Source organism: Danio rerio, chromosome 20, assembly GCF_052040795.2.
Source record: "Danio rerio strain M-AB ecotype USA chromosome 20, GRCz13ab, whole genome shotgun sequence".
In the NCBI taxonomy this organism is placed as follows: domain Eukaryota; kingdom Metazoa; phylum Chordata; class Actinopteri; order Cypriniformes; family Danionidae; genus Danio; species Danio rerio.
Window position 1 is genome coordinate 8,284,214 of NC_141040.1, and position 25,347 is coordinate 8,309,560.

At 34.4% G+C, this 25,347-nt stretch overlaps 1 protein-coding gene and 1 long non-coding RNA gene across 10 annotated transcripts in view; one reads left to right on the plus strand and one right to left on the minus strand.

Annotated features, from left to right (window-relative positions):
* Positions 1–5,080: 5,080 nt before the first annotated feature.
* The window catches only part of dab1a (DAB adaptor protein 1a), a 299,119-nt gene continuing 278,852 nt past the window's right edge, over positions 5,081–25,347 (minus strand). For all 9 annotated transcript variants that reach the window (NM_001443992.1, NM_001443991.1, NM_001443996.1 and 6 more), the window contains 1 exon segment: positions 5,081–11,519. In NM_001443992.1, the coding sequence (NP_001430921.1) occupies positions 11,475–11,519 (45 nt within the window). In that variant the 3' untranslated portion in view covers positions 5,081–11,474.
* On the plus strand, positions 20,569–23,753 carry LOC147839026 (uncharacterized). The gene is made up of 3 exons (XR_015518172.1): positions 20,569–21,111; positions 21,476–22,038; positions 22,569–23,753. It is a non-coding gene; the product is annotated as an uncharacterized LOC147839026 (long non-coding RNA).

Here is a 25,347-nt window from a genome sequence, read left to right on the forward strand (position 1 = left end):
TGTATTTAAAAAAAATATCTAGTAAAATATTATGTACTGTCATAATAGCAAAGATAAAATAAATCAATAATTAGAAATGAGATATCAAAACTATTATGTTCAGAAATAAGTAAAACAAACAAAAAAAAAATCTTTCCATTAAACAGTAATTGGGGAGGAAAAGGGTTGCTAATATTCAGGAGGGCTAATAATTCTGACTTCAACTGTATACGTACAGTTATTTTCCACCCAGCCAAAAGAAAGAGAAATAAATACAATAGAATAAAAATATGAAACAAACTGTGCTTTAAGCATCTTCACCCTAAGAAAAACACTTTAGCTACAAAAATCCTTCAGTCAATAGCAGTGAGGGATTTTCTCCTTGATGTTTGTTTAATGATAAAATAATAATATTTTGTGCGGTCACTTTAATGGTTTCTCTGTCACGTGTCTTTTGATTCTCTACTCGTTTGTTTATTACACAAGTGAGGGTTAATATGAATAATCACTAAACACCGCGTTTTGACACCTATTTGACCATTAAAGCGCTCACGTTAAGATGACTTTAGATTTTTGCGCTCCTCTGCTCGTCTCAGTGTGCGAATGAGACCAAATGCTGAACACATGCTTCTGACACACACATAAGCATGCGGCCTTTCGCGCTTTTAAAAGCAACAAATGTGTACAACTGGAAAGGGGGCTGTATATGATGCAATAATCGTTTATCTCGATTAATGGTTTTTCATAATCGTTAGAGCCAAAATCGAAATCGAAATCGGATTTTTGATTAATTGCACAGCCCTAATATGTAGATATCTTTTTTAAATAGTGTGGCATACTTTCTTAGATTATTTTAAAGGGCACATAGTTTACCCCCTTTTTATGATTTAATATTAATATTATGGTTCTTCTGAGTGTGCCAGTTTAGGTTCAGTTCAAAACACAATTCAGATTTTTTTTTTATTATAATGTGTTACAATGTGTCATTTTGGGGGTGTGTACACAGCTCGCTGTTTTAGGGGTGTGTTGCTTCACATGAAAATTAGTTTCAAATTCCCGCCGAACTTAACAAGGGGGCGGAGCCAAGAGCTCCCCAGCTCTGTGTTTGGCAACAGACAGGCAGACAGAGAGAAGCAAGCTGCATGAATGAGAGGATCAGCATTCAGCCGTACATGTACGCCTCGGACACAGACCAAGCAGAGATTTCAGTCATTTGTGTCTTTGTATAGTTTTACAGCCAACTGTGTGCTAGTTTAAAGTTCCGAGCTTGCACACTGAGACTAATAACCACGTACACTGAATTGATTTTGACTAAGGCACATGGATGCAGGCAAGTTTGTTATTTTATTTCCAATGGAGCGACACTTACGTAAGGCAAAGGCGTTCGCCCTTTCAGCTGCACCTATTAAGATCACACTCACAGGGAGCTTTTGTGACCTCAAGAAATGCAAACGGCTAAAGTTTATGGTAGATGCAATGTAAAGTACGCTAGTTTGCAAACCTACCAACAAAGTTACAAACAATAATTCCGATGAGAGTGATCATGTGGTGCTCCGGTTTCCTTCACAGTCCAAAGACATGCGTTACAGGTGAATTTGGTAGGCTGAATTGTTCGTAGTGTATGAGTGTGTGTGTGAATGTGTGTGTGGATGTTTCCCAGAGATGGGTTGCGGCTGGAAGGGGATACGCTGCGTAAAAAACTTGCTGGATAAGTTGGCGGTTCGTTCGATGTGGCGACCCCGGATTAATAAAGGGACTAAGCCGACAAGAAAATTAAAGAATGAATAAAATTGCCTGTTAATTGTAGGACCTGGATATAAACTTTGTCTACCTCTAGTATTCTGTTTTGCAGCTTGTCAAAACATTCGGCTCAGAAATTTACTCAAAGGAAACCAGTTCTTATGATTGTAAATCACTCTTCATACCTTCAGAAAGAAGGAATCCACCCCAGAATGAAATATGCTTAAGGTCATTTGACCTCCGACCTACAAATTATAGGTTACTGTGTGTTTACAGTTGAAGCGTTTGAGAGATGCTAATTTTCATCAAGGCTGAAATAAAATAAAAGTTGATAATGCTTTTAGAGATAAATTCTTCTAAGAATAGCAAAGCAGGCTAGTATTGGTCTCCACAAGCAAATGAGAGTGAATTTAAATGTGTTATGTATAACGAAATGCCTAAATGCATTTATTTACTTGGAAACGTTTCAGTTCAGTGAGTCAATTCACAAACTGAATCTAATTTAGATTGTGTGTTTAGATAATTCAACCTCTCAAACAGCAGTTCAGGTAGCAGAAATGCCCTCTAAACTAATTTGATTAAGTGGAAGAAATACAAGACGATTTGATTGTTTGTATGCAACTGAATTAGTATAAGGTGAAATGTTTCTCCTAACGTTACGTTCATCAAAAACACTCTCAGTTAACCAATTTTGCTGGCAAATACTAAACTTTATACTGACATCTAGTGGCGTGGATGCAGCATTGCACAACACTACTAAAATTACTCTAGAAAAAAAGAAAGAAAAAAAAACTAGTATTTACTATAAATTACTAAAGAATCTTTTTTTTTATGTGCAAGTTTAATTAATGGAAAAGCCACTAGTATCTAAAACAATAAAAACTAGCTAAACTAAATTGATTAAATGTTACTATTTATATACATTGCTATAGTATGTCTTCATGTGATAAGCCACTGTTTAGGCAATAGCAATTCTTTAAAATAAACACAATACTTGCATTTATTCATTGGATACATCTGAAGATGCTGGTTTATTACAACTCAAACTTGTAAAAACTCTGTTTGGTTAAAGTTTTACAATACATGTATTTTAAGGAATTATTTAAAAAATAAATAAATAAAAAAATACATTTTAAGGTCAAAATTATTAGCCCCATTAAACTTTTCTCATTGAACAAACCATCGTATACAATAACTTGCCTAATTACCCTAGCCTGTCTACTTAATAAAGCCTTTAAATGTCACTTTAAGCTGTATAGAAGTGTCATCACAAAAAAGATAAAATAAATCAGTTATAAGAAATGAGTTATTAAAACTATTATGTTTAAAAATGTGTTAAAAAAAACAACAAGGGGCTAATAATTGTGACTTCAACTGTATATAGATGAAACTCTCACCTGAGCCACTGTATCAGCATATTGATCCTTCAATTTAATCCAGGCTGGTTTCATTAATTAGACTTTTTAAAATGTTTTTTGTTGAATCACAATTTTAGACTTGTTGTTTGTTTTATTTCTAACATTTTTACTTTTAAATTATTTCAGTGACCACTGAGTTTGTCCTTTCTTCAGTGGAGGTACCAACAATTTTCACTGTGTCTATACATAACCCAACAGTTGAGTTTGTTCATATTTTACATAGATTTTGAATAAAATCACCCAGCACAAACTACCCACAGATTATGTTTGGCCCTAAAGTAAAATACGTACAATTATCTACAGATTGAGCACTAGTAGGCAAACTACATACACAGCTAGTTAAAACTAAACTCAGTAATTCACCAAAAGGAAAGATAAAAAGTGTAAATTACTTTGCGCAGACACAAAAACCTATTAAACATACCCTCTTAAAAAAGGGTAACTCCAATAAATCTAAATCTAAAGAATTACTATTACTATTTAAAAATGTGTACTAATGTATGAGTACTGGTGGTATATCTAATAAATAACTAATATATAATGAATAAGGACTAGTATTTTATTTAAAAATGATACTAGCACCTAAAGTACAAACACTATCAATAAGTACATGTACCTATTGCTTGGGATAAAGAGTTTGGTAACAAGAGCAGTATGCATCTGGCCATGTGATTTCTATATGGCAGCCACCTTCAAGAAATGTAGAATAGAATAGTGTGTTTTCAAGAAGCATCATTAGTTGGCCATATTGGAGAACAGAACGTACTGTAAACATTGAACCGAATGAAACTTTCATAATTTTTGCTGATAGTAGCTGCTGAAAATGATAAAGTCTTGCCATGTTTTGCCTGTACTAATAAGTCAGACTAAAAAAAAAAAAAAAACATTCATTCATTCATTTTCTGACGTTTTTCCGGGGCCGGGTAGTGGGGCAGTAGTCTTTCTTCTCAGACACTTCCCTGAGCTCCTCCAGGGGGATCCCAAGGCGTTCCCAGGCCAGCCAAGAGACATAGTCCCTCCAGCGTGTCCTGGGTCTTTCCCGAGGCCTCCTCTTGGTGGGACATGCCTGGAACACCTCCTTAGGTCGACTGTACCTATCCACCAATCTGTCAATCTCACGTTCCATCTTTCCCTCACTCATGAACAAAACCCTGAGATACTTAAACTCCTCCACCTGGGGTAAGGACTTTCCTCCAACCTGGAGATGGCAAACTACCTTTTTCCGGTGGTTCACCTTGGCCTCGGACTTAGAGGTGCTGATTCTCATGCCAGACACGTCACACTCGGCAGCAAACCGCCCCATTGCATGCTGAAGGTCCATGTACGATAAAGCCAACAGAACAACATAGTCTGCGAATAACAGAGATAAAATCCTGTGGTCCCCGAACCCGACCCCCTCCAGCCCAAGGCTGCACATTAAAATTCTGTCCATAAAAATTATGAATAGAATTGGTGACAAAGGACCTGCCGAAGTCCAACCTGCAATGGAAAAAATCTGACTTATTGCCGGCAATGCGAACCAGACTCCTACTCTGTTCATACAGGGCTGAGACGGCCCTCAACAGAGCGCCTCTGACCCCATACTCCCTGAGCACCCTCCACAGAATGTCACGAGGCACACGGTCATGTGAAAATAAACATTTAGAGTAAAAAATGCCAAAAGGTATTAACAAATTTAAAAGAAGAGAGCCTATTAAATTAAGTTTGTCAAAGTGTGCTTCACTTTTACAGCTTAAATATGATTCATACTATAAGTTAGCATTTGTCTGTGGTTTAGACAGCTTAAATAAGCAGTAGTAGAATAACCTGCAGTTCAATCCATGCTGTTGTTGTATCATCCAAAATGACTGCATAATAATTCGAGTACTAACTAAATCAATTTGCAAGTGAAAACACCATATAGCTGTATATAAACAGAGGTTTTGCTGACAGAGAGGCAGAACAACATTTTGGGATGTGTTTATTGGTAACAGTATTACATGGTGGGTTACGTAAATCAAGAGAAAACAAACAAACAAACAAACAAACCAAAAAAAAAAAAAAAAAAAAAACTCTAAAAATTCACTGTAGAATGTCATTATCATCAAGATAAAAAATAACGTGTCCTTTCACATTACCAAACCATTAGCTGAGGTAAAGGCAAAATAGAAACGTACCGAAATCTCAAGGACTCCCATTCACCTTGATTTTCACCCTCGTCCTTTTAATCCTCAAAATTTAGATCTCGCAGGTCCGAAACCGATTTTATTAGAAATTAAATTGGGACTTTGGCCATAAAATAGGAGGGATTCATTGTCACAGTAATGGAAAGCTTTATGAAGACAGACGTCATTTATGGAGGTCTTCTATGATTGGATGTTTCAATGTGATCAGATGGCCCTAAAGTCAACATGAAATGAACCCAATTTATATATAATGTGATGTATTTATGAGCAAAAATGAACTTTTGCTTTGGGGATTGAGTAAATTGTGAAACGAGAATTACATTTGATATCTGAGCCAGTGGTTTTTAGCATTCAGTTATGTGTCTGGATTTTAAAGGGGTCATGAACTGCATCATTTATGATGTTCTCTGAGGTCTACATTAGAAACACAATCTTTTATAAGGAATAGGCTGTATTTCCGCTATATTTTCATATATTTGACCCTCTCTTTGGTCTAGATAACATTTATTAAGATGCAATTTTGTCAAGTGGATGACGCTGAATACTGGTATAAATGGGATTAGAAACATTTTGAGCTTGCCAGTTTTGACCACTTACAAAGGTAGTTAAACCCTCATTTCTTTTATAGTGTAGACACTCATGTGGTCATATGTCTTCAACCACCTAACATCTGAAAACAAACCCAGTGTAGTTTCGTAGCTCCTACTGTCCGTATATTTTCCCCATCTCCTTTCATGTTTATATTCAAATTGTACACTACCTGACAAAAGTCTTGTCATCAATCTAAATTTTAGGAACAACAAATAATAACTTGACTTCAAGTTGATCAATTGTTCTCAAAAGTGGCTTATATGAAAGGCAAAGTCCTCTAGATAATACTTATTTTACCAAAATAAAATATGATCATGGCTTGGTTATTAATTATAAAATTTCAACAGTAAGATCTGACTTTCCTTAGACTAAATTCTTGTCACTTGACAGAAATAATGTACAGTATAAAAGCTAAAGTCATGCTACAGTGGAAAAATAATTAATATTGTATATGACTCCCATTGGAGGACTACATTCATACATTTCTGCAATGACTCAAATAACTTATTAATAAAGTCATCTGGAATGGCAAAGAAAGCGATCTTGCAGGACTCTCAAGGTTTATCAAGGTTCTTTGGATTCATTTTCAATGCCTCCTCCATCTTACCCTAGACATGCTCAATAATGCTCATATCAGGTGACTGGGTTGGCCAATCCTGTAAGACCTTGACTTTCTTTGCTTTCAGAAACTTTGATGAGGAGGCTTAAAGATGAGAAGAAGTGCCACTTCTGTATGTAATGTAATGGGCACCAATTATCAACTGGAAGTCAAGTTATTATTTGATGTTTCTACAACTAGATTTTGTCAGGGAGTGTATACTTATTTTATAACAAAAGATTTAGGAAAGTGATTTAACAAAGAGACATATTAAAACATTAAGAGTAAATGGAGATATCTCTCTTATATCTGCTTGTGATTCGTATGTAAGGGGTAAAAATATTGCACACCCAAGGTGGTGATGCTTGTTACACTTCAGGTGTGCATTACTTTCTAATATTTCAATAAACTAGAGTCAATTATTCTGCTTATACTATGGTTACCACACCCAATGACATTGTATTTCAACACAGATTTCGTCCTCAAACTTAACTCAACTGTGTGTAGTACTAGTTTATCTAAAAATAATGGCATGCCTTGGATTGTTCATCAGCCAATCAGAAACAGGCACTGTGGTAAAACTTAAAATAATAGCTGAGTGAGGTTAAGAATTGCTCTAAAAACATTATGCTTTTTGGGGGAGCTGAAAACAAAAATACTCAAACAGTCACTCATAACAGATAAATCAATAGTGATACAAGATATTTTATTACTCAGACTTGTGTGTTGTGGAATTGTTATAGGTACCAATATATTCAACCCTGTATAATCTTTTATTTTCAGTCTCTCTGAACAGCCTGTGCTAAACTGTGTCCTGTTTAAAGTCCTTAAAAATACTTAACAATAGAATGTATTATGAATCAGGGTAACACCGGTGGCCGAGAGAGCTTAACATGCTGCAATTATCACATGCAATTACAAAAAACGCCAGCACATTAAGAAAAGATCTCTATCCGTTTGACAGCACACATGCTGCAAATCCACACAAAGCATACACATTAAAAGAATGTGCTGCACTTTCCCACATCGCAAAAAAATTAATGAATCGCACTGCATTTTCTCACAACACAAACGATTTAAGAAAATTTACTGCATTTTCTCTCAACACAAAAACATCAGAACACAACGGAAATATTTCAAGGGGACCCAAAAAATGTGGTGGATGCAGCTGTGCTGTGACTATTGCTCAGTGAAGTTGTAGGTGATCTTTAAAGGTGAGTTTTATTCAGTTTATTTTATTATCCTGATTCCTGTGTCTTTAGTATTTTTAAGCCTAAATAACCAAGACCTAAATAGCCAGGACTGTCACATTTTAGGGTCTCCTTCAGAAAATGCAGCATGTTTTTGTGAAATGTTTGCATTGTGAGAAAACAGATAAAGTTTTAAAAAAAAAAAAATTAGCGTTGCGTGAAAATACAAAGTGTTTTTTAAAAATGAGTTTTTACGTTGTGAGGATTTGCAGCACGTTTGATATTTTCTCGATTTGCTGCCGTTTTTTTGTAATTGCCTGTGTTTTCCCAAATTGCAGCATGTTAAGTTTCTCAGCCACCGTATAAACGGAATGTTCTTCCACAGCTTAGCTCTGCATGTCACATTTCTATCTATTTTGTTGCTTAAATAATCCTGTGTTTGTGTTTCTCTATTTACTCTTCTCCTTGGATATTGGTGGACCAGTGGGCAGGGCTAAACAGGCAGTGATGCAGAAGTGGGCGTGATCTTTTTGGTACTGAGACAAAGTTCTATAACGAATCATTTTGGCAGCTTGAACTAACCATGGTTTGAGTTCTGAGTCTTATAGGTAGTGTTGCCAGAGTTGTAGTTTTCCCACATGATTGCATTTGCAGGACGAAGTAGTTACCTTTTTTTTTTTTTTTGGTTGTGGGGGTACTTTCATAAAGTGCTGTGGACATCAAAATGACTCTTTCACGCAAATACAAAATGAAAACAAAACTATTTCTTAATGGAAGGAAAGTAACAAAGTACAAATACTTTGCTACTGTACTTATGTAGATTTATCTAGTATCAGTACTTTACTCCACAACTTACTTTTTTAGACAACTTTTTACTTTTACTTCTTACATTTTTACACAAATATCTGTACTTTCCACTCCTCACATTTTTTAAACCACGGTCGCTACTTTTATTTTCATGTGTTTGGTGGCGCAATCTTTATTATTTCTTGTTATTGTGCATTATAAGAACGCAGTTTTGATGCAGTCAGTTCACTTTTCCTCATTGCGCACCTGCGTGCTGCACTGTGCGGCCGTTTTAAGGCTATCACGCGCCATACCTGGGCTAGTTTATGAAGATTACTATGAGAAAGGCTAGCATGACCATGCAGATGTGACAGAGGGAGACTGCGAATCTAACATGACTGATGCTGCCCTGTTTACATGGTAATAAGACACCTTTTGCTTATTTGGATCACAGGTAGACTAGAGATACAAATTTCAGTTCAAAAGCATGCCGTTTAAATGCTTAAGCCTTCCTTTACTTCAGATTGCATGGGCTTACTCTGGTCTTTCTATCTAATACCACAAAAATAGTGCTGTTTTGTGTATTTACTACTAAAACAATCAAATTATTTATATAAAAAAATGATCAATTGCAGTTTATTTCCTTTATTTCTGATAAGTTCATAATTCCTAATACAGAATTTATGCTGTTTTTTATTTTTTATTGATTTTTTTTTATTTGCCTATTGATTTTACATAGGTCTATACTGTTTTTCTCAATTAATATAATTTAAGAAATATTTTTCAACAACAAATCTAAGTATACTGGGCAATATATAAATAAAAATATAACTATTCCAGCATGTTTTACACAGTGGATTCCCTTCCATCTGCAACCCAGTGCTAGGAAACACCCATACACACTCACATTCACACACACATTTTTACAATGCCAGTTTAGTTGAATTATTCACCTATACCGCATGTCTTTGGGACTGTGGTTGAAATGTGTACTTTTGACTTTTATTACCTTTGTACATTTTTTGAGGCAGAACTAGTCATTACTTCAAACCAGAGTCGTTTTAAATGAGTATCTGTACTTCTACTTAAGTAAAGGATGTGAGTACTTTTGCCATCTCTGATAGAAATTGATCTAGAAAGGTATTTAGTACTGTTGTTTGGTGTGCAAATAATCTACAATCTACAACAGGTCTCAAACCCGATTCCTGGAGGGCCGCAGCTCTGCACAGTTTTGCTCCAACCCTAATCAAACACAGCTGATCCAGATAATCAAGGTGTTCAAGACTACTAGAGACTATTAAGCAGGCGTGATTTGGAGCTGGCTGGAGCTAAACTAGACAGAGCTACAGCACTCCAGGAAATGATTTTGAGACCATTGTGTTTCAGAAATATAAGATAGTACACATTAAACCTTTTCCTTAGTGAACATACAATGATTAACTCTGATTGGATAAGAGGGAAAATTAGATACTTTCCATTTCTTTTGGGTGGGCTTTGAATTTTTATTGAGCTGGGAAATATTCTTGGACCTGGCAACCCTGCTCACAGAATGTCTAGCACAATGACCTCTTATATGCAGATTTCTCAATTCATAACCCCTTAAAAAACTGAATTTGGGTACTGTCACTCAAAAAGGAAGTTTGAAGAATCTATAAGACTTTTTTTTTTTCTCTTTGGAGTAACAAGCACTGATAAATGTGCAGAAAGGTGTAACAAAAAATGAAAACATGTTGACATCATATTGACTTTAAGGTCTCTGTAAGCGTGTGTATGCGTGTGCATTGGTGCACACGCGGATTTCAGGTTGCTGCATTAAACATACACATTCAAAGAAGCTCCATTCATCTTTCATCACAGTAACCAGCTTCATCTTCACAACGAAAGAGATCACACAAACATAACACCATCTATTTATCACTGGAGCCACTGAAAATAAAATCATTATAACAGTCTCTCAGGTTGTTTTCAGGCTAGTCTCAACACCCTGCTTAAATAAGAACAAAAAAGCAACCGCTTGGGATTTTGCGACACATGATCATATTGCTTGGGTTTTAATAAGGAGTTTGCATCACTAAGGCCAGCCTATTTTATGGCACGGAAGTCCACGGGATGGGATGAACACTGTTATAATCATCATCATCATCATCATCATCGTTATTATTTGTCGTCATCATCGTCATCATTATTATTATTATTATTATTATCAATAATAATAATTATTATTAATATTTACAAAATGAGTTTGGCAAACCAACGGTCCGATTTTTAAAGCCATGTTTACCCCTAAAACACATCTAAAGTTGACTTCAAGGGCTCCACTTGACTTATAAAATAAAAATTCCATTTCAACATCATGTTTTTTTTTGTTTTTTGTTTTTTTTCTCATTAGTATTGTACAAAAGCTATAGAGAAGGAACAGTTTGATCACTCGTTTTTTGCAAACGTCCTTACCCTCGAGACCCCCAGTCAGATTCAGCTGCTCCGAAATCTTGAGATTTTGGCAAAAGTCGCTCCTCCTCGTCGAAATATTGTTTTCGGTAAATTTTTTTAGCTCTGCATAGCTTTCTAGCAGCAGAATCTCAAATACGCAGGAGAGGAAAATCCAAACCAACCCCAAGAAAATGGATGAAGAAGTCACAGATGGATCCGGCAGGGCAGAGTTTCCTCTATACAGAGTCCGAAACTGGAAGTAGGAAACGTGAGAATGGATGAAGCGGCAGAGCTGGGCTCATAAGGCTATGAGGGGTGCTGAAGGGTCGAAAATCCCCCACAATGCCCCGCTGTCATGTGCATTGAACACAGTGCGAAAGAAACAAAGTGTCGTGGAGAGAGTGGCGGAGGACGTGGTGATGGGGGACGGGCGGCTCTAGAGAAGTGGACCGTTGAGGCTGGAGTGACACTCGCACACACACGGGCACACATTCACACACACACACAGATCTCCAGTGTTTTTGGTCTCCTGCTCCCCCCAGCGCTGATCATGTCTGTGCAGAGTTCCCATGATGCTTCACTTCTTCCCCTTGTTGATCTGGGCATAAAGAGGGTCCTTCCCCTGAACACAAACACAGCAGTGTTATTTCAAAGTGCATCAGTAAAGGTCTTTGGCCTCTTTGCGCCTGCTGGTAGAAGATGTAAAGGTAACATTTGAACAGTTCACTGACAGACATTCAGACAGAGTTTACCTGTGTATACCTGAAAATATTTTCTTTAATACATTTATGTACATAATTGCTCACATCCACAAATTAATAAGGTCTGACACACCTGCCTATGTGGTATATTAGGCTTATAACTATATATATATATATATATATATATATATATATATATATATATATATATATATATATATATATATATATATATATATATATATAAATAAGGGTGTAACGGTGTGCATATTCGTATTGAACCGTTCATTTCGAGACTTTTGGTTCAGTTCACATTACAAACCGAATGATTCAGATTAAAATCTAAAAAGATAAACGAGAATAAGTGTACAAAATTTAATGTTTTCAGTGCAACAACGCTTAACAAGGCATCCCAAATGACGTGACATGCTGCCTTCCCCGCCCACCTCCAAACACTACTCCAGTCAGGCAAACGCTGCACTAGTTTGCAAAATGGCTAGTAACGTTAATGTTATCCTCCTATAACCAACAGCAGGTCTGGCGTTTGGGAACACTTTGGTTTTGGGAAATTTATAGCTGGGGATATAAGACAGGGCTAGAAAATTGCGACTGTTTCGGTCAAATATGCGCCCGAAATTTTATCTATGCGACATCAAAATGTATTAATCATCACTGGTGTACTAACGCACGTCTCCCACCAGTGCCGATATACAACCATATCACACTGCTAAGAGTATATATATATACATATATATATATATATATATATATATATATATATATATATATATATATATATATATATATATATATATATATACATACATATGTAATGTTTTGCCAGTGCAGATTGATTGCATTTTAACTAGCAATTTTCCTGTCTTCAGTAATTATATAATAAGAAAAAAATTCTAACAGTGGCGTTAGAATTATTATAATTTGTTTTAAACAATACAAATTATATCTACTCAAAACGAATTAAAGTAAAACTGAAATGTACCAGCACAGTCAAAGATTAAAAAAAAAAAAAATACTACTCTGTTAATTTTGGGTCATACTAATAAAAATAAGTCATTATTCAAAACGTATTATTGACACTGAACTTTTTGATTATTGGTTAATTATTGGTTAACAAGCATAAGCTGTCATTCAAGAAAAAAATTTACAAATTAGCAACCCTAACTAACTTGGTTTGTGCTCTGGTTGCCTGTTCTGCTACTACAGAAGAAAAATAAATACATAAAAAAATCAACACTTTATTTATTTATTTTTTTTTTTTGCAATGTTACTTAAAAAGTCAATAATTTTCACATTTGAAGGAGAAACATCTGATTAAACTGAACGACACAATTGATTAATCAAAACCTGTAGTTCCGCTAATCAACACCAGGAGGCAACAAAGGTCTTTCAGAAAAACACTGCTTTACAAACGCACTCCATATCATCACAACATCCCTCCAAAGCAGCTCAGTACATCAATTATGAAAAAAAGACCACCAAACCGACCACATATATGACTAAAATTCACTTCAACCTCTAGTGTATATTCACTAATCAGTCATCATATTCAATCATGACAGACTAAATACCCACTTCATGCGCCTAAAACCCAAACTCTCATTGTAAAATGTCTAAAACCCTAAGCAGCAAAAAGCAAAAGGAAAGCTTTGGTGGTGTACAATAGAGCTGCCAGTCAGTAAGTCCAGACTGAAGAAACCCAGTCTAAAACCAGAATCACAGAGCAATTAGCAGTCGCTCACAGACCTTACATTTCCACCCACCGCTGGACACACGACAGCATGAAGGGTTTCAGAGAGGCAGAGAAACAGGCAGAGGATTAAATGAATGGAGGCCAGTGAAAGGCAGTGTGGGAGGAGAAACATAAAGACAGAGAGAGGGAGGGAAATGGATGACTAAGCAGGTGAAGCCGGAGAACGGGAAATACATTAGTCAACCCTGCTGAGTGAAAGTGCTGGAGAAAATGGAGACTTGCTTTTCATGAAAGACAATGTATGGTGGGTCCAGTATGTGTGTTCGTGTGTATTGGACTTGTAAAAAATAGAGAAAAAAAATAAAATAAAAGATTATATGGTTTCCACAAAACCTTTTAGCAAAAAATAACTTTTCAGAGTATAGAATAACATTCATTTATAATTTTTCTTTTCAGCCACAACGAAATGAACCACCAACTTATCTACCATATGTTTTTTACACAGCGGATGCCCTTCCAGCCGCAACCCATCACTGGGAAACCCCCATACAATTTACACGCATACAAAACGATCAATTTAGTTGATTCAATTTACATATAGTGCATGTCTTTGGACTTGTAGGGGAAACCGGAGCACCCGGAGGAAACCCACGCAAACACGGGGAGAACATGCAAACTCCACACAGAAACACCAACTGAGCTGAGGCTTGAACCAGCGACCTCCTTGCTGTGAGGCGATTGTGCTACCCACTGCGCCACCATGGTGCCTAATATGAATAACCTTTTTCTAATACTAATTTACACATTAACTGTTAAAGGGAAAGTTCCTTTAAAAATGAAAATGTATTCACTATTTACCCAGCAACGTCATAAGAAGTTAATATTAGGTTAGATTTAGGTCATGACGTCAAGTGACCAAAATTCAATCTACATTTTAAGTGTGATGTCATGCGAAGTAGCTTCCGGGTCCAAGCGCTTTATCAAACTGTATGGGGAGACTCGACAAATGGTTATAATAAACATACATAAATGGATGTAATACTTTCGAAAATCATGATCACTCTCTCTTTCTCTCTCTCTCTCTCTCTCTCTCTCTCTCTCTCTCTCTCTCTCTCTCTCATATATATATATATATATATATATATATATATATATATATATATATATATATATATATATATATATATATATATATATATATACAGTTGAAACCACAAGTTTTACACTGTATAAAAAGGCACATAACCATTTAAAAAAGTCAGATGGTAATGTGACTAAACGTTTTCTCTTTTAGGTAAGTTAGGATTATCAAACTTGTTTCTGTTCTGCTTAATAGTAGAATAATGAGAGATATTTTTGAGAAATTGGTATAACTTTTCATGAAAGTCAAGTTTACATAGAATAAGATGTTTATGCCTCTGAAAAAGTTTAGATGATGGTGTCAAGGTTTTGGAAGTTTCTGATTGGCTAATTGACAACATTTGAGTTAATTGGAGGCACAGCTGTAGAATTGTATTTGAGGAAATCCTTATTTCCTTTTGTGACAACATGGGAAAATCAACAAGCCAGAATCAACAACAAAAGTCAGATTACAATTTGCTAAATTTCACTGGGAACAAGATTAATTTTTGGAGACATGTCCTGTGGTCTGATAAAACTAAGATTGAACTGTTTGGCCATAATGACCAGTGTTACATTTGGAGGACAAAGGGGAAAGCTTTCAAGCCTAGAAAAACCATCCCAACTGTGAAGTATGGGCATCATGTTGTGCTTTGCAGCAGAAGGGACTGATCGACTTCACAGTATAGACGGCATCATGAAGAAAGAAAATTATGTAGAAATACTGAAGCAACATCTCAAGACATCAGCCAGAAAATTAAAACTTGGCAACAAATGGGTCTTTCAAACAGACCATGACCCTAAGCACACTGCCAAATTAGTTAAAATGTGCTTTAGGACAACACAATGAAAATTCCTTCAAACTTTTGTGAGAAGCTTGTGGATTGATACCCAAAACATTTGACCAAAAAAATACCAAGAAAATGTTTGTAAACTTTAAAAAATCTTTTAAAAATATTAAAATTAATAAAAAAATCTAAAAAAAAAAAACAATAAAAAAAATCTCAATATTCTGGCATTTAACAAATGTAAATGATTTTGGTAATTAGGTAACAGACCTTAAATAGTAAATGTTTAGTATGATTTACCATCAGACATTAATAAAAAGAAAAAAAAAAGTTATGTTCCTTTGTATAGAGTGTATGTAAACTTCTGGTTTCAACTATATATACACACACACACACACACATATGCAGCCTTGCTTCATGTCGAAAGCACCTATCCAGTTATTAAGTCATTTGTTTATGACCACTTTTTAATCATATCATAGGCATGGTTTTTATATACACACACACACACACACACACACACATATACACATATATATATATATATATATATATATATATATATATATATATATATATATATATATATATATATATATATATATATATATATATATATATATATATATATATATATATATATATATATATATATATATATAAACCATGCCTATGGTATGATTAAAAAGTGGCCATAAACAAATATTTTCTCAATTCAAATAAGTAGCAGCTTTGACCCGGAAACACTATTTCATATATCACCGATCCATCATGACTTAATAACTGGATAGGTGCTTTCGACATGAAGCAAGGCTGCAGCCGGCAATAAATGAGATTAGCCGAGAGCATATGGGGGTGGAGTTTTATTATTTTTTAATTAATTTTGCTAACATTCATTTATTTATTGCTATAAAAACAAAAGAGTTACAGCACAAATAAAACTAAATATAGTCCCCAAAAACTATAGTTCATTTTCAACAACAAGGGAATTAACTATTTGAGTTGATATTTGGTTATTCATTAAAAATATATATAATTTAAATCATTTGGAGCCCTTAAGTGGTTCCAAACTTCTGTTGACCTGTAACCACTGACTTCCTTAGTAGGACAAACAAATACTATGGAGATCAGTGGTTACATGCTGGAAAATTCTTCAAAATATCTTCTTTAGTGTTAAACAGAAGACAGGAATTCAAACATGTTTAAAACAAATGGATAATGAGTAAATGATGGCAGATGGTGTCCCTTTAAGAACCTAATGTGGAATAAAATGTTTCCATGGACGTTAAAGGTTCATTATCAATCCAACGAATACCCTTTATTTTGAGAAGAGTATTTGCAAGTTAGACATTTGCATAGACACTGAAACATACAATATTGACATATTGACAGTATCTAAATGTACAATATTGATGAACTGATGACATCTAAAGCATAAATTATCTATTAGCAACTTTACTTGCATGCTGAATTTTTTTATTTAATTTATAATCTATATTAAAATGATAAATTGAAATCTATAATTATTTAACCATCACTTATCATATGATGTTTCTTTTTTAGTCATGTGATCATACAATGCACCCAATAGGTGGCAAAAAGGACAAAAGGAATCCATTTTATTTGAGCATTGTAATCCAAATATTTAAAAATGGCAACAATTAAGGATGAGGTGCAGTTTTAAGCTTTTATTGACATTTATTTCAACTTTCAGCAGCTACTGTAAGCATAAAGATTAGTGTTCATTATAAATTAAAAACTGCAGATTTTTGTTAAAATTACAGGTTTTGTGTTAGAGAAAGCAAGCACACATTCTTCATCACAGGCTTCTTCATCACAGATTTCGACGTGCTGTGCTTGTGGTGATGTGTAATTGAGTGAGAAATCAAGATTGCATTTTCAAATATTAAATATTTCAATTCTGCTTTTCTACAAGATGACTGTAATTGCAACACACTGTCATGGACAACTCCTCGGTACACTTTTCTGTCATGCCTTTTTTATTGTATTTGACATATTTTTTTAGAAAATGTCATATTTAGATTTAAATTTAGGTTCGATTTAGAGGTATGGACAAGATTATCAAGTAAATATATATTTTATTTATATAAATATAGATAGTAAATATAATATGTAATTTTCCTGCACATTTCATCCTATAAAATTTGTCAGTATAAAATGGTTTTGCATTGGGTTCAATGGATCTAAAAATCTAAGAAAAAACTTCAATGAAATGCAAATAAATTCTTGATATAAAATAATTGTAAATATCGTCTTTAAACAGCCATATTATAAAGAATAGATTTCCCCACCAATGAGGGTTACTTTGGACTATTTTTTTTTTTTTTTTAATTTATCAATTTATTTCCAGTTGTGTGTTTCATTTTGATAGACATCTAATTGCAGTTGTCAAATGCTCACACCTATCAATGTCAGTAATAATCACCTTAGTTGGTTACTCTTTGAAACGCTATGCTTTACCCACCTTTACTTTCCATAGATACACAACCATGCGAGCATCAGAGGTTTATTAATTGACATTTTACTTAGTTTTAGTTAGGTATAGTTTAGGTATAGTTATTTAAAACACATTTTTAATAGCGACACACATTTAAGCCTAATCTCCTGCCTTTTCCTTAAGCCATTTTTTTTTTCAGGTTGCTCGTTTATTAGTGATATCTGGGAACACAGCAGTTGGCTCATATGCCAACAGAAGGTCACTGTCAGCGAATGCACGTCCCGTTCCCGAAGACAGAACAGACCAGACAACATCATCCTCAGTCAACCTGTATTATAATCCAACAACAGAAAGGCTTGTCAACTGCACAAACAGACATATTGCTTCAAGCGCAGATATTACTATTGAGCTCAGCTCATCATATGCAATATCCACCAAAAAACAGACCAAAACCACCACACTCATTCTATTAAAATGCCTATTAGACATAACAAACATTGATCATTTATGACCCTTTTATACTGTGAACTACAGCAGAAGCCATCGCTGCTATAAAAACCAACAAATAATACTATAAAAACCACAATCCAATGCAGTTTAGTCGTAAAACACACCAACTGCTTATTCACGTTTCATATTCTTAACCGAACACTGCATTTACACTGATTAGGGACATTAATAAGGGCCTTAAAACAATGTTGTGTATCATTCCTTTTATGTTCAGCTATGAAAGAAGGAACAAGGATGTTTAAGCAGCAGTTTGAACTAAACAAGATTTAACTTCAACACAAACCTCAGCAACCTGCCGAATGCACATATAGTCAACTGGGTATGTTTACACGACGATGATGCATTAATAACACATAAAAACGTCAAAATAATTGACACGACATGCTTTGTTAACAAACACACTATGAAGCCTTTTTTTGTATTTAGTTAAACACAGACATTCATTCATTCATTTTCCTTCGGGTTAGTCCCTTATTTATTAGGGGTCGCCACAGCAGAATGAACCACCAACTATTCTGGCAAATGTTTTACGCAGTGGATGCCCTTCCAACTGCAACCCAGTACTGAGAATTTGAACACAAACAAGGTTGTGAAAACATATCCTAACCGAGGACAAAGAGCTTAGAATGCCCAGGAGGTGACACTTAATAGAACGTTTCGTTTCAACAGCAGCGCCCGGCAACAGCCCTGGATTCCGCCATTTTGGAGTGAAAGCGGTCGGCTATCCGTTGGATCTTATGACTGTCACGATGGCAAGCAGCTGCTTTGTTTTCATTTGTTTATTTTTAAAAAACGCATTAAAGCTTAGATACAACCTGAAATATGACAATACAACACTTACTATCACAATCATCAGCACTTTTAATAGTTTATTTTACAGATTTATAATAAGCTGTTGTTCTATTGGAGTTTTCATTCCAAAATGGCCGCTGCACCATCTAGTGGCTGTTTCCCAAATTGCACTAGAGTGTCACCTCTTGGTGATTCTATGCTCTTTGCTGAGGAGTATATATATATATATATATATATATATATATATATATATATATATATATATATATATATATATATATATATATATATATATATATATATATATATATATATATATATATATATATATATATATATATATATATATACAGAACCAAACAAGATACAGGTGACACTAACCATTAGCTACGCTCTAGGAAAAGACGTTTTTTTCACACAAATTATCTAGAATAATTTATTATTTATTATTATTAGCATTTATGCTGACGTGGTTATTTGGGAGTAAGGGTGCCATTTGTTACTTTCTGCCTTTTTGTTTGTCAAGTCTACAACTGTCAGCAGATCTCATAGATTTCACAACAAATAGAAAATGTAAGTACCTGCGTCAGTATATTACACACAAAATCAATGGAAAGGCTTTAATAGGGGCGAGTTTACAGTGGGCTGTGAAACGTGTGACTTGCTTACTGTAAAAGAGTAATTGCGTCTCAACTGCATCTTTTGTGCAAGATCAAAACATTCAACTCAAGCTGAATGTTTGCATGAGATGACAAAATCTTGCTAGTAATCTAGAGCGAATGATGAAATCTAACGATTTTGGTGTGAACTGGGTAGATAATTGACATATTAGTTTGCGATATCGGTTTGTAAAGAAAAATGTATTTTCTTGTATTTTATATATATATATATATATATATATATATATATATATATATATATATATATATATATATATATATATATATATATATATATATATATTTTTATAAATATTTTATATTTTTGTGTATATATATATATATATATATATATATATATATATATATATATATATATATTTTTTTTTTTTTTTTTTTTTTTGCTTGTCAGTTTGATTATTGTTGGTGTGTGCGACTAAATTTTGGCTGATGCGTCTAAATTTTTAAAGTTATGAGCACCGGTGTTACCAAATAAAAAGATTAATTTCAAGCCATGCAATGACAAATCAGTGCTGTTTAAGAATGTGCTCAAAAACTCTTAAACCCGGGAAATGAATGTTTTTAAAATTTCAAGTACTGGGACAACACTATTGCAGACAACATGAGACCATGCTACAGAGGACTACACGGTTTCATCGCTAACCAGGTTAAATAGACTGAGGCAGGGAAGTGTACCTGCTGCCATAAACTGAAGCCTAGGAGGACACTTGAGCGTATAACTCTTAAAGAGATTGTGAGGTTGTTTTATGCCTATTATGCTTTTAATAGTTTAAATTAACCTAATTTAATTATATTCAAGTGATGTTTACACTATAGCTGCACTTTGAAATCGTGTCAAAAGCTCGACAATTGTTGTTGTAGCAATGTTCTCTACTTCTGGGTTTCTTCCCACCACAGCCTGGTCGTTTTTGAAAATAGGCGGACAGGTGAAATAAGCATATTATCACAAAACCACCTCATAACTGATTTTCTATAGCTTAATCTACTACACAGACTGTCCAACAAGCCTTCAACGGGTAAATGATGTCTACTGTAGAGTTCCAACCAAACATGTATTTTTCTCTCATTTTAGTGTTAGCTTGAGTATGTTTACATAAAAAAGCCAATGCAAAGGGTTTAATAGAGGCTAATTACAACCATGCAGTGCGAATAACATGAAACGCTGGACCTGTTTGCTGTGAAAGCCTGGAATCTGCAAACTACAACCACCTAATCCTCCAATCAGTTCCAAAAGGCAGAATCAAGTACCGCCCTACACGTTCGCTCATTCAAGAAATCTTTTGACTCAAATATACATCACAATAAGCACTTAAAAACTATTACAATTTTCATTTTGATGCCAGCTCTGCATGACAATATTCTTGCCCAATACTTTTGACATCAGTGTACAAAACCATTGTTGTTATTCTGTAAACGCACCCTTAAGTACTCTGACTATGAGTTCTTCTTAAACTAGTAATTCATTCATTCATTTTCTTGTCGGCTTAGTCCCTTTATTAATCCAGGGTCGCCACAGCGGAATGAACCGCCAACTTATCCAGCAAGTTTTTATGCAGCGGATGCCCTTCCAGCCACATCCCATCTCTGGGAAACATCCACACATACACTCACACACAGTCATACACTACGGACAATTTAGCCTACCCAATTCACTTGTACCGCATGTCTTTGGACTGTGGGGGACACTGGAGTACCCGGAGGAAACCCACGCGAAGGCAGGGAGAACATGCAAACTCCAGCAACCAAGCAACCTTCTTGCTGTGAGGCGAACGTGCTACCCACTGCGCCACTGCATCGCCAAACTAAAGTGTTAAACTAGTCTCCAAACTAAAATGTTGGGAAGATTTCAACCAGTAATCTCTGTTCTTTCAGTGTATAACATTTCTCTCTCTCTCTCTCTCTGTGTGTATGTGTGTGTGTGTGTGTGTGTGTGTGTGTGTGTGTGTGTTTATTTGCAGGAGTGTGAGTATTTCAGTGGGCATCAGAGCTTCATTCATCATTGTGCAGGTACAGATGAAGCAGTGAGAGAAACAGCCTCTGCTTCCCCGAGCCCTTCATTAAAGATTGATGCTGATGAGCTGATGTCTCCTCCATACAGTCATCTCTCCTCCAGCACAGCACACAGGCAGAGTCCAAAATACTGCAATAACACTCTGCTTTCAGGCAAGGGGCACTTTTAAAACTGAGATGACACTGGTGAATATGTATTTGGACTATTTGTTTAAAAGTTTTGTGATCAGTATAAAGGATAAGGATGTAAGGATATTAAATGCATGATGTGGAGGCAAAGAACTGTCGATGCGCAACACATTTCAACAGACTATGGAATACTAATATTAATCTTATATAGGCTTGGACATTGTTTGGGGTTATTTCAATACAGCTAAATCGATACGTTAAGCTAAATCGATAAACAATGCAGAACTGTGCCTGAACGTGTATATATATATATATATATATATATATATATATATATATATATATATATATATATATATATATATATATATATATATATATATATATATATACATATATATATATATATATATATATATATATATATATATATATATATATATATATATATATATATATATATATATATATATACATACATACATACATATATATATATATATATATATATATATATATATATATATATATATATATATATATATATATATATACATACATATATATATATATATATATATATATATATATATATATATATATATATATATATATATATATATATATATATATATATATAATTTATTTATTTTATTTTTTTATTGAACAATATAATTAAACTTTAAGGTATACATCAATTCATATTTTTAAATATCTGAATTGCATTTTGCATTAATATGTTTAGATTATACTTTTGATTATTTGTTTGTTAGCATGAATTTAAGATTTGCATTGTGCAATTTACTTTACATTAGCTTACTATTAACCTGTGGAAAGGCTTTCATCAAATTCAGTGAACTGAGTTATTTGCCTTAATCTGCATAAAACAATAATATGAATAAGGTGTTTACATGAGTTGCTTTTTGAATGTTCCTTTTATGATCTCGTTTTGCGTGTTATAGCACATAGATTGATTAACATGACCTCACTGTTCACATTCCTTACGCAGTTTCATGTAATTTCTGGTGTTTGACTTTTTTTATTTTTTGACTTAAACTGCAGTTCGGAAGTTTTCACTTTCATTCAGCAACATATTGTTCATGCCCCCTGACAAACTGAGGCATTGGATGACAATATGAAGTAAGCCCAACCCAATCCTACTCTTACTTCCCTTTGAATGGGTGACGTCAATCGTTGCTTAACTGAATTGTGAGTCCGCAGAAGTTGAGGATTTCTCAACTTTTCAAGCGCCAATTTAAGCGTAAACCAATCAGATCGCTTTATGTAAATATCCCAGCTCAGACAGAAGCCGACTAGGGACTTGTTTCATTGGCTAACACTGTTATGACGATAGCATCAGCCCCAACTTAAGACATACCCTCTGTCAAGAGCTGACGCTGAAGCCCTGTGCGAATCAGGCATTACATGCAACTTCTGTAAAGCATCTGCTGCATGATGGTGTGCCAGAATCATTGCTTGTTAAATATAGCAATAATTTCGAATGCTTAGTTTACGTTAACTTGATGAAGACGATCATGCATGTAGAAGAATCTGAAGGTACGTCCTTGCCGCAGCACCAGTGGCACCAAAATTAGGCACCAGGTCATACCGGTTGCATAGGTACCAGGGTCACAATGGCAGCGGGTTTCAGTACCCAACCCACATGGGTCATATACATCAATGATTTCCATTCACGTTGAATCGTTGACATCAAGTGTTACCGACCTGAATTGTGGATCCGTCTGAGCTGCTTCAGCTGTGTTGCTCACTGCAGAAGTTGAAAAGCATTTCTCAACTTTCCAAACGCCACTGGAAATGTCAGCCAATCAGATGACTTTATGCAAATATCCCAGCTCAGACAGTAGTCAAGTAGCCAACTTCAGACATTGTTTGGTCAAGTGTTGAATGCACCACTATAAAGCAATGTTTCTTGCACTGGAAACATTAAAGATATGTATGTTACGGAATTCTATTTTAAATAAGTGTTTTCCTTTGAGATGCAATTTATCAAAGAATTCTGAAAAACAAATTACGGTTCTATTACATGATTACGTATTAAGGATTGACTTTTGCACTTCGATGTGTAATAATAAACACTAAGTGTAACACTCAAACACAATAATAATTATCATATCATTATATTAGTGATTATTATTATGTTATTGTTCATAATTATTTAATTTAATTTATTTTGATTGCAATGTTGTGTGAAGACTAGAATAATCATGTTATATTAATAATTATCATATTATTATTATTATTATTATTATATTATTTCATAATAATTACATTTATTTAATGTATTTTTATTTAATTTAATTACAATGTTCTATGAAAACTGAAATGATGATTATATAATTTTAATAATTGTCATATTATTATACTAAATAGTACATCAATTTGAATCATTATTCAATTACAATACTTTTTATTTAAATTTAATTACATTTTGAGTTTGATTTATCACCAAATATTATCAGCTCATCATCAAATTAAAATTAGTTGTGATTAAATAAAATAAAATAAATTATGTTTTTTAGTAGACAATTCGATTTTTGTTTTAGTACAATGTCTTTCCTTCTTATATCATTGTGGGTGGTACAATCCATCTTAAAATCCAATTTACCCGAACAGCAAAACATTTCCAATTAAATCAACTATTTACCTGCCATTTCTGTCTGTAAAACCTGTTGCCTTCAACAAAGCAACACGGCAATGTCATTTTAAAACTGTTGAATTGCTAGCCTGCTCATTTAAAACATCTCTAAATCAAACAGCAGAGCTTGTTTATGCCCGTTCCACTTCTATCTTTAAAACACAAGCTCTATTTTATCCTTTAGTCACAACGACAGACATCGACGATCAAAACCAAAACATCTACACATAGCAGTTTGTGTGTCAGACCTTGTAGTTTAGTTGAGTTGAGCATGTTGTGTGCTTTCCACTGATGACTGACAGTGTTAAAAAAACATTCATGACTTCATTTTGTGCACAACACAGATGCTCTGATGTGGAGCGTTCATGATGTTCATGGGTTTGCCATGCAGCACGGCTGTTTAAAACATGTTCAAAAGCATCCGTACTCACACACTTCAGGAAGCTTTGTGGGATTAAAGGGACACACACACACTCATACTCTTTCATAAACAACAGAGAATTACCCCATAAAGGCATATAAAGCATAATCCCCATGAGATGCATACCAGTGTAAGAGTGATCGCAGCAGCAGCAGGCAGGAGCGCGAGATGTGAAACCCACAGAAAGAAGAAAGCCGCGTTCACACAGTATTTGACACAATTCGGCATTCGTTCTGCTTTTTGAAGTAAGAAATCCAAAGATTAAATGCAATTATTTTATTCTACCTAAAGCCAAAATGAACCGGAAGTTGCAGAGACTTTTATTTTAGTATGCTGATATACTTCCACATGAAACAGAATATTGAGTAGGGGGCGGGGCTTTGTAACATTTACAATAAACATTGTAAATTTTGATTTCAAGTTGACCATTTATATTAGTATTTATTTAATTGTGTTTATATACTTATGCTTATAT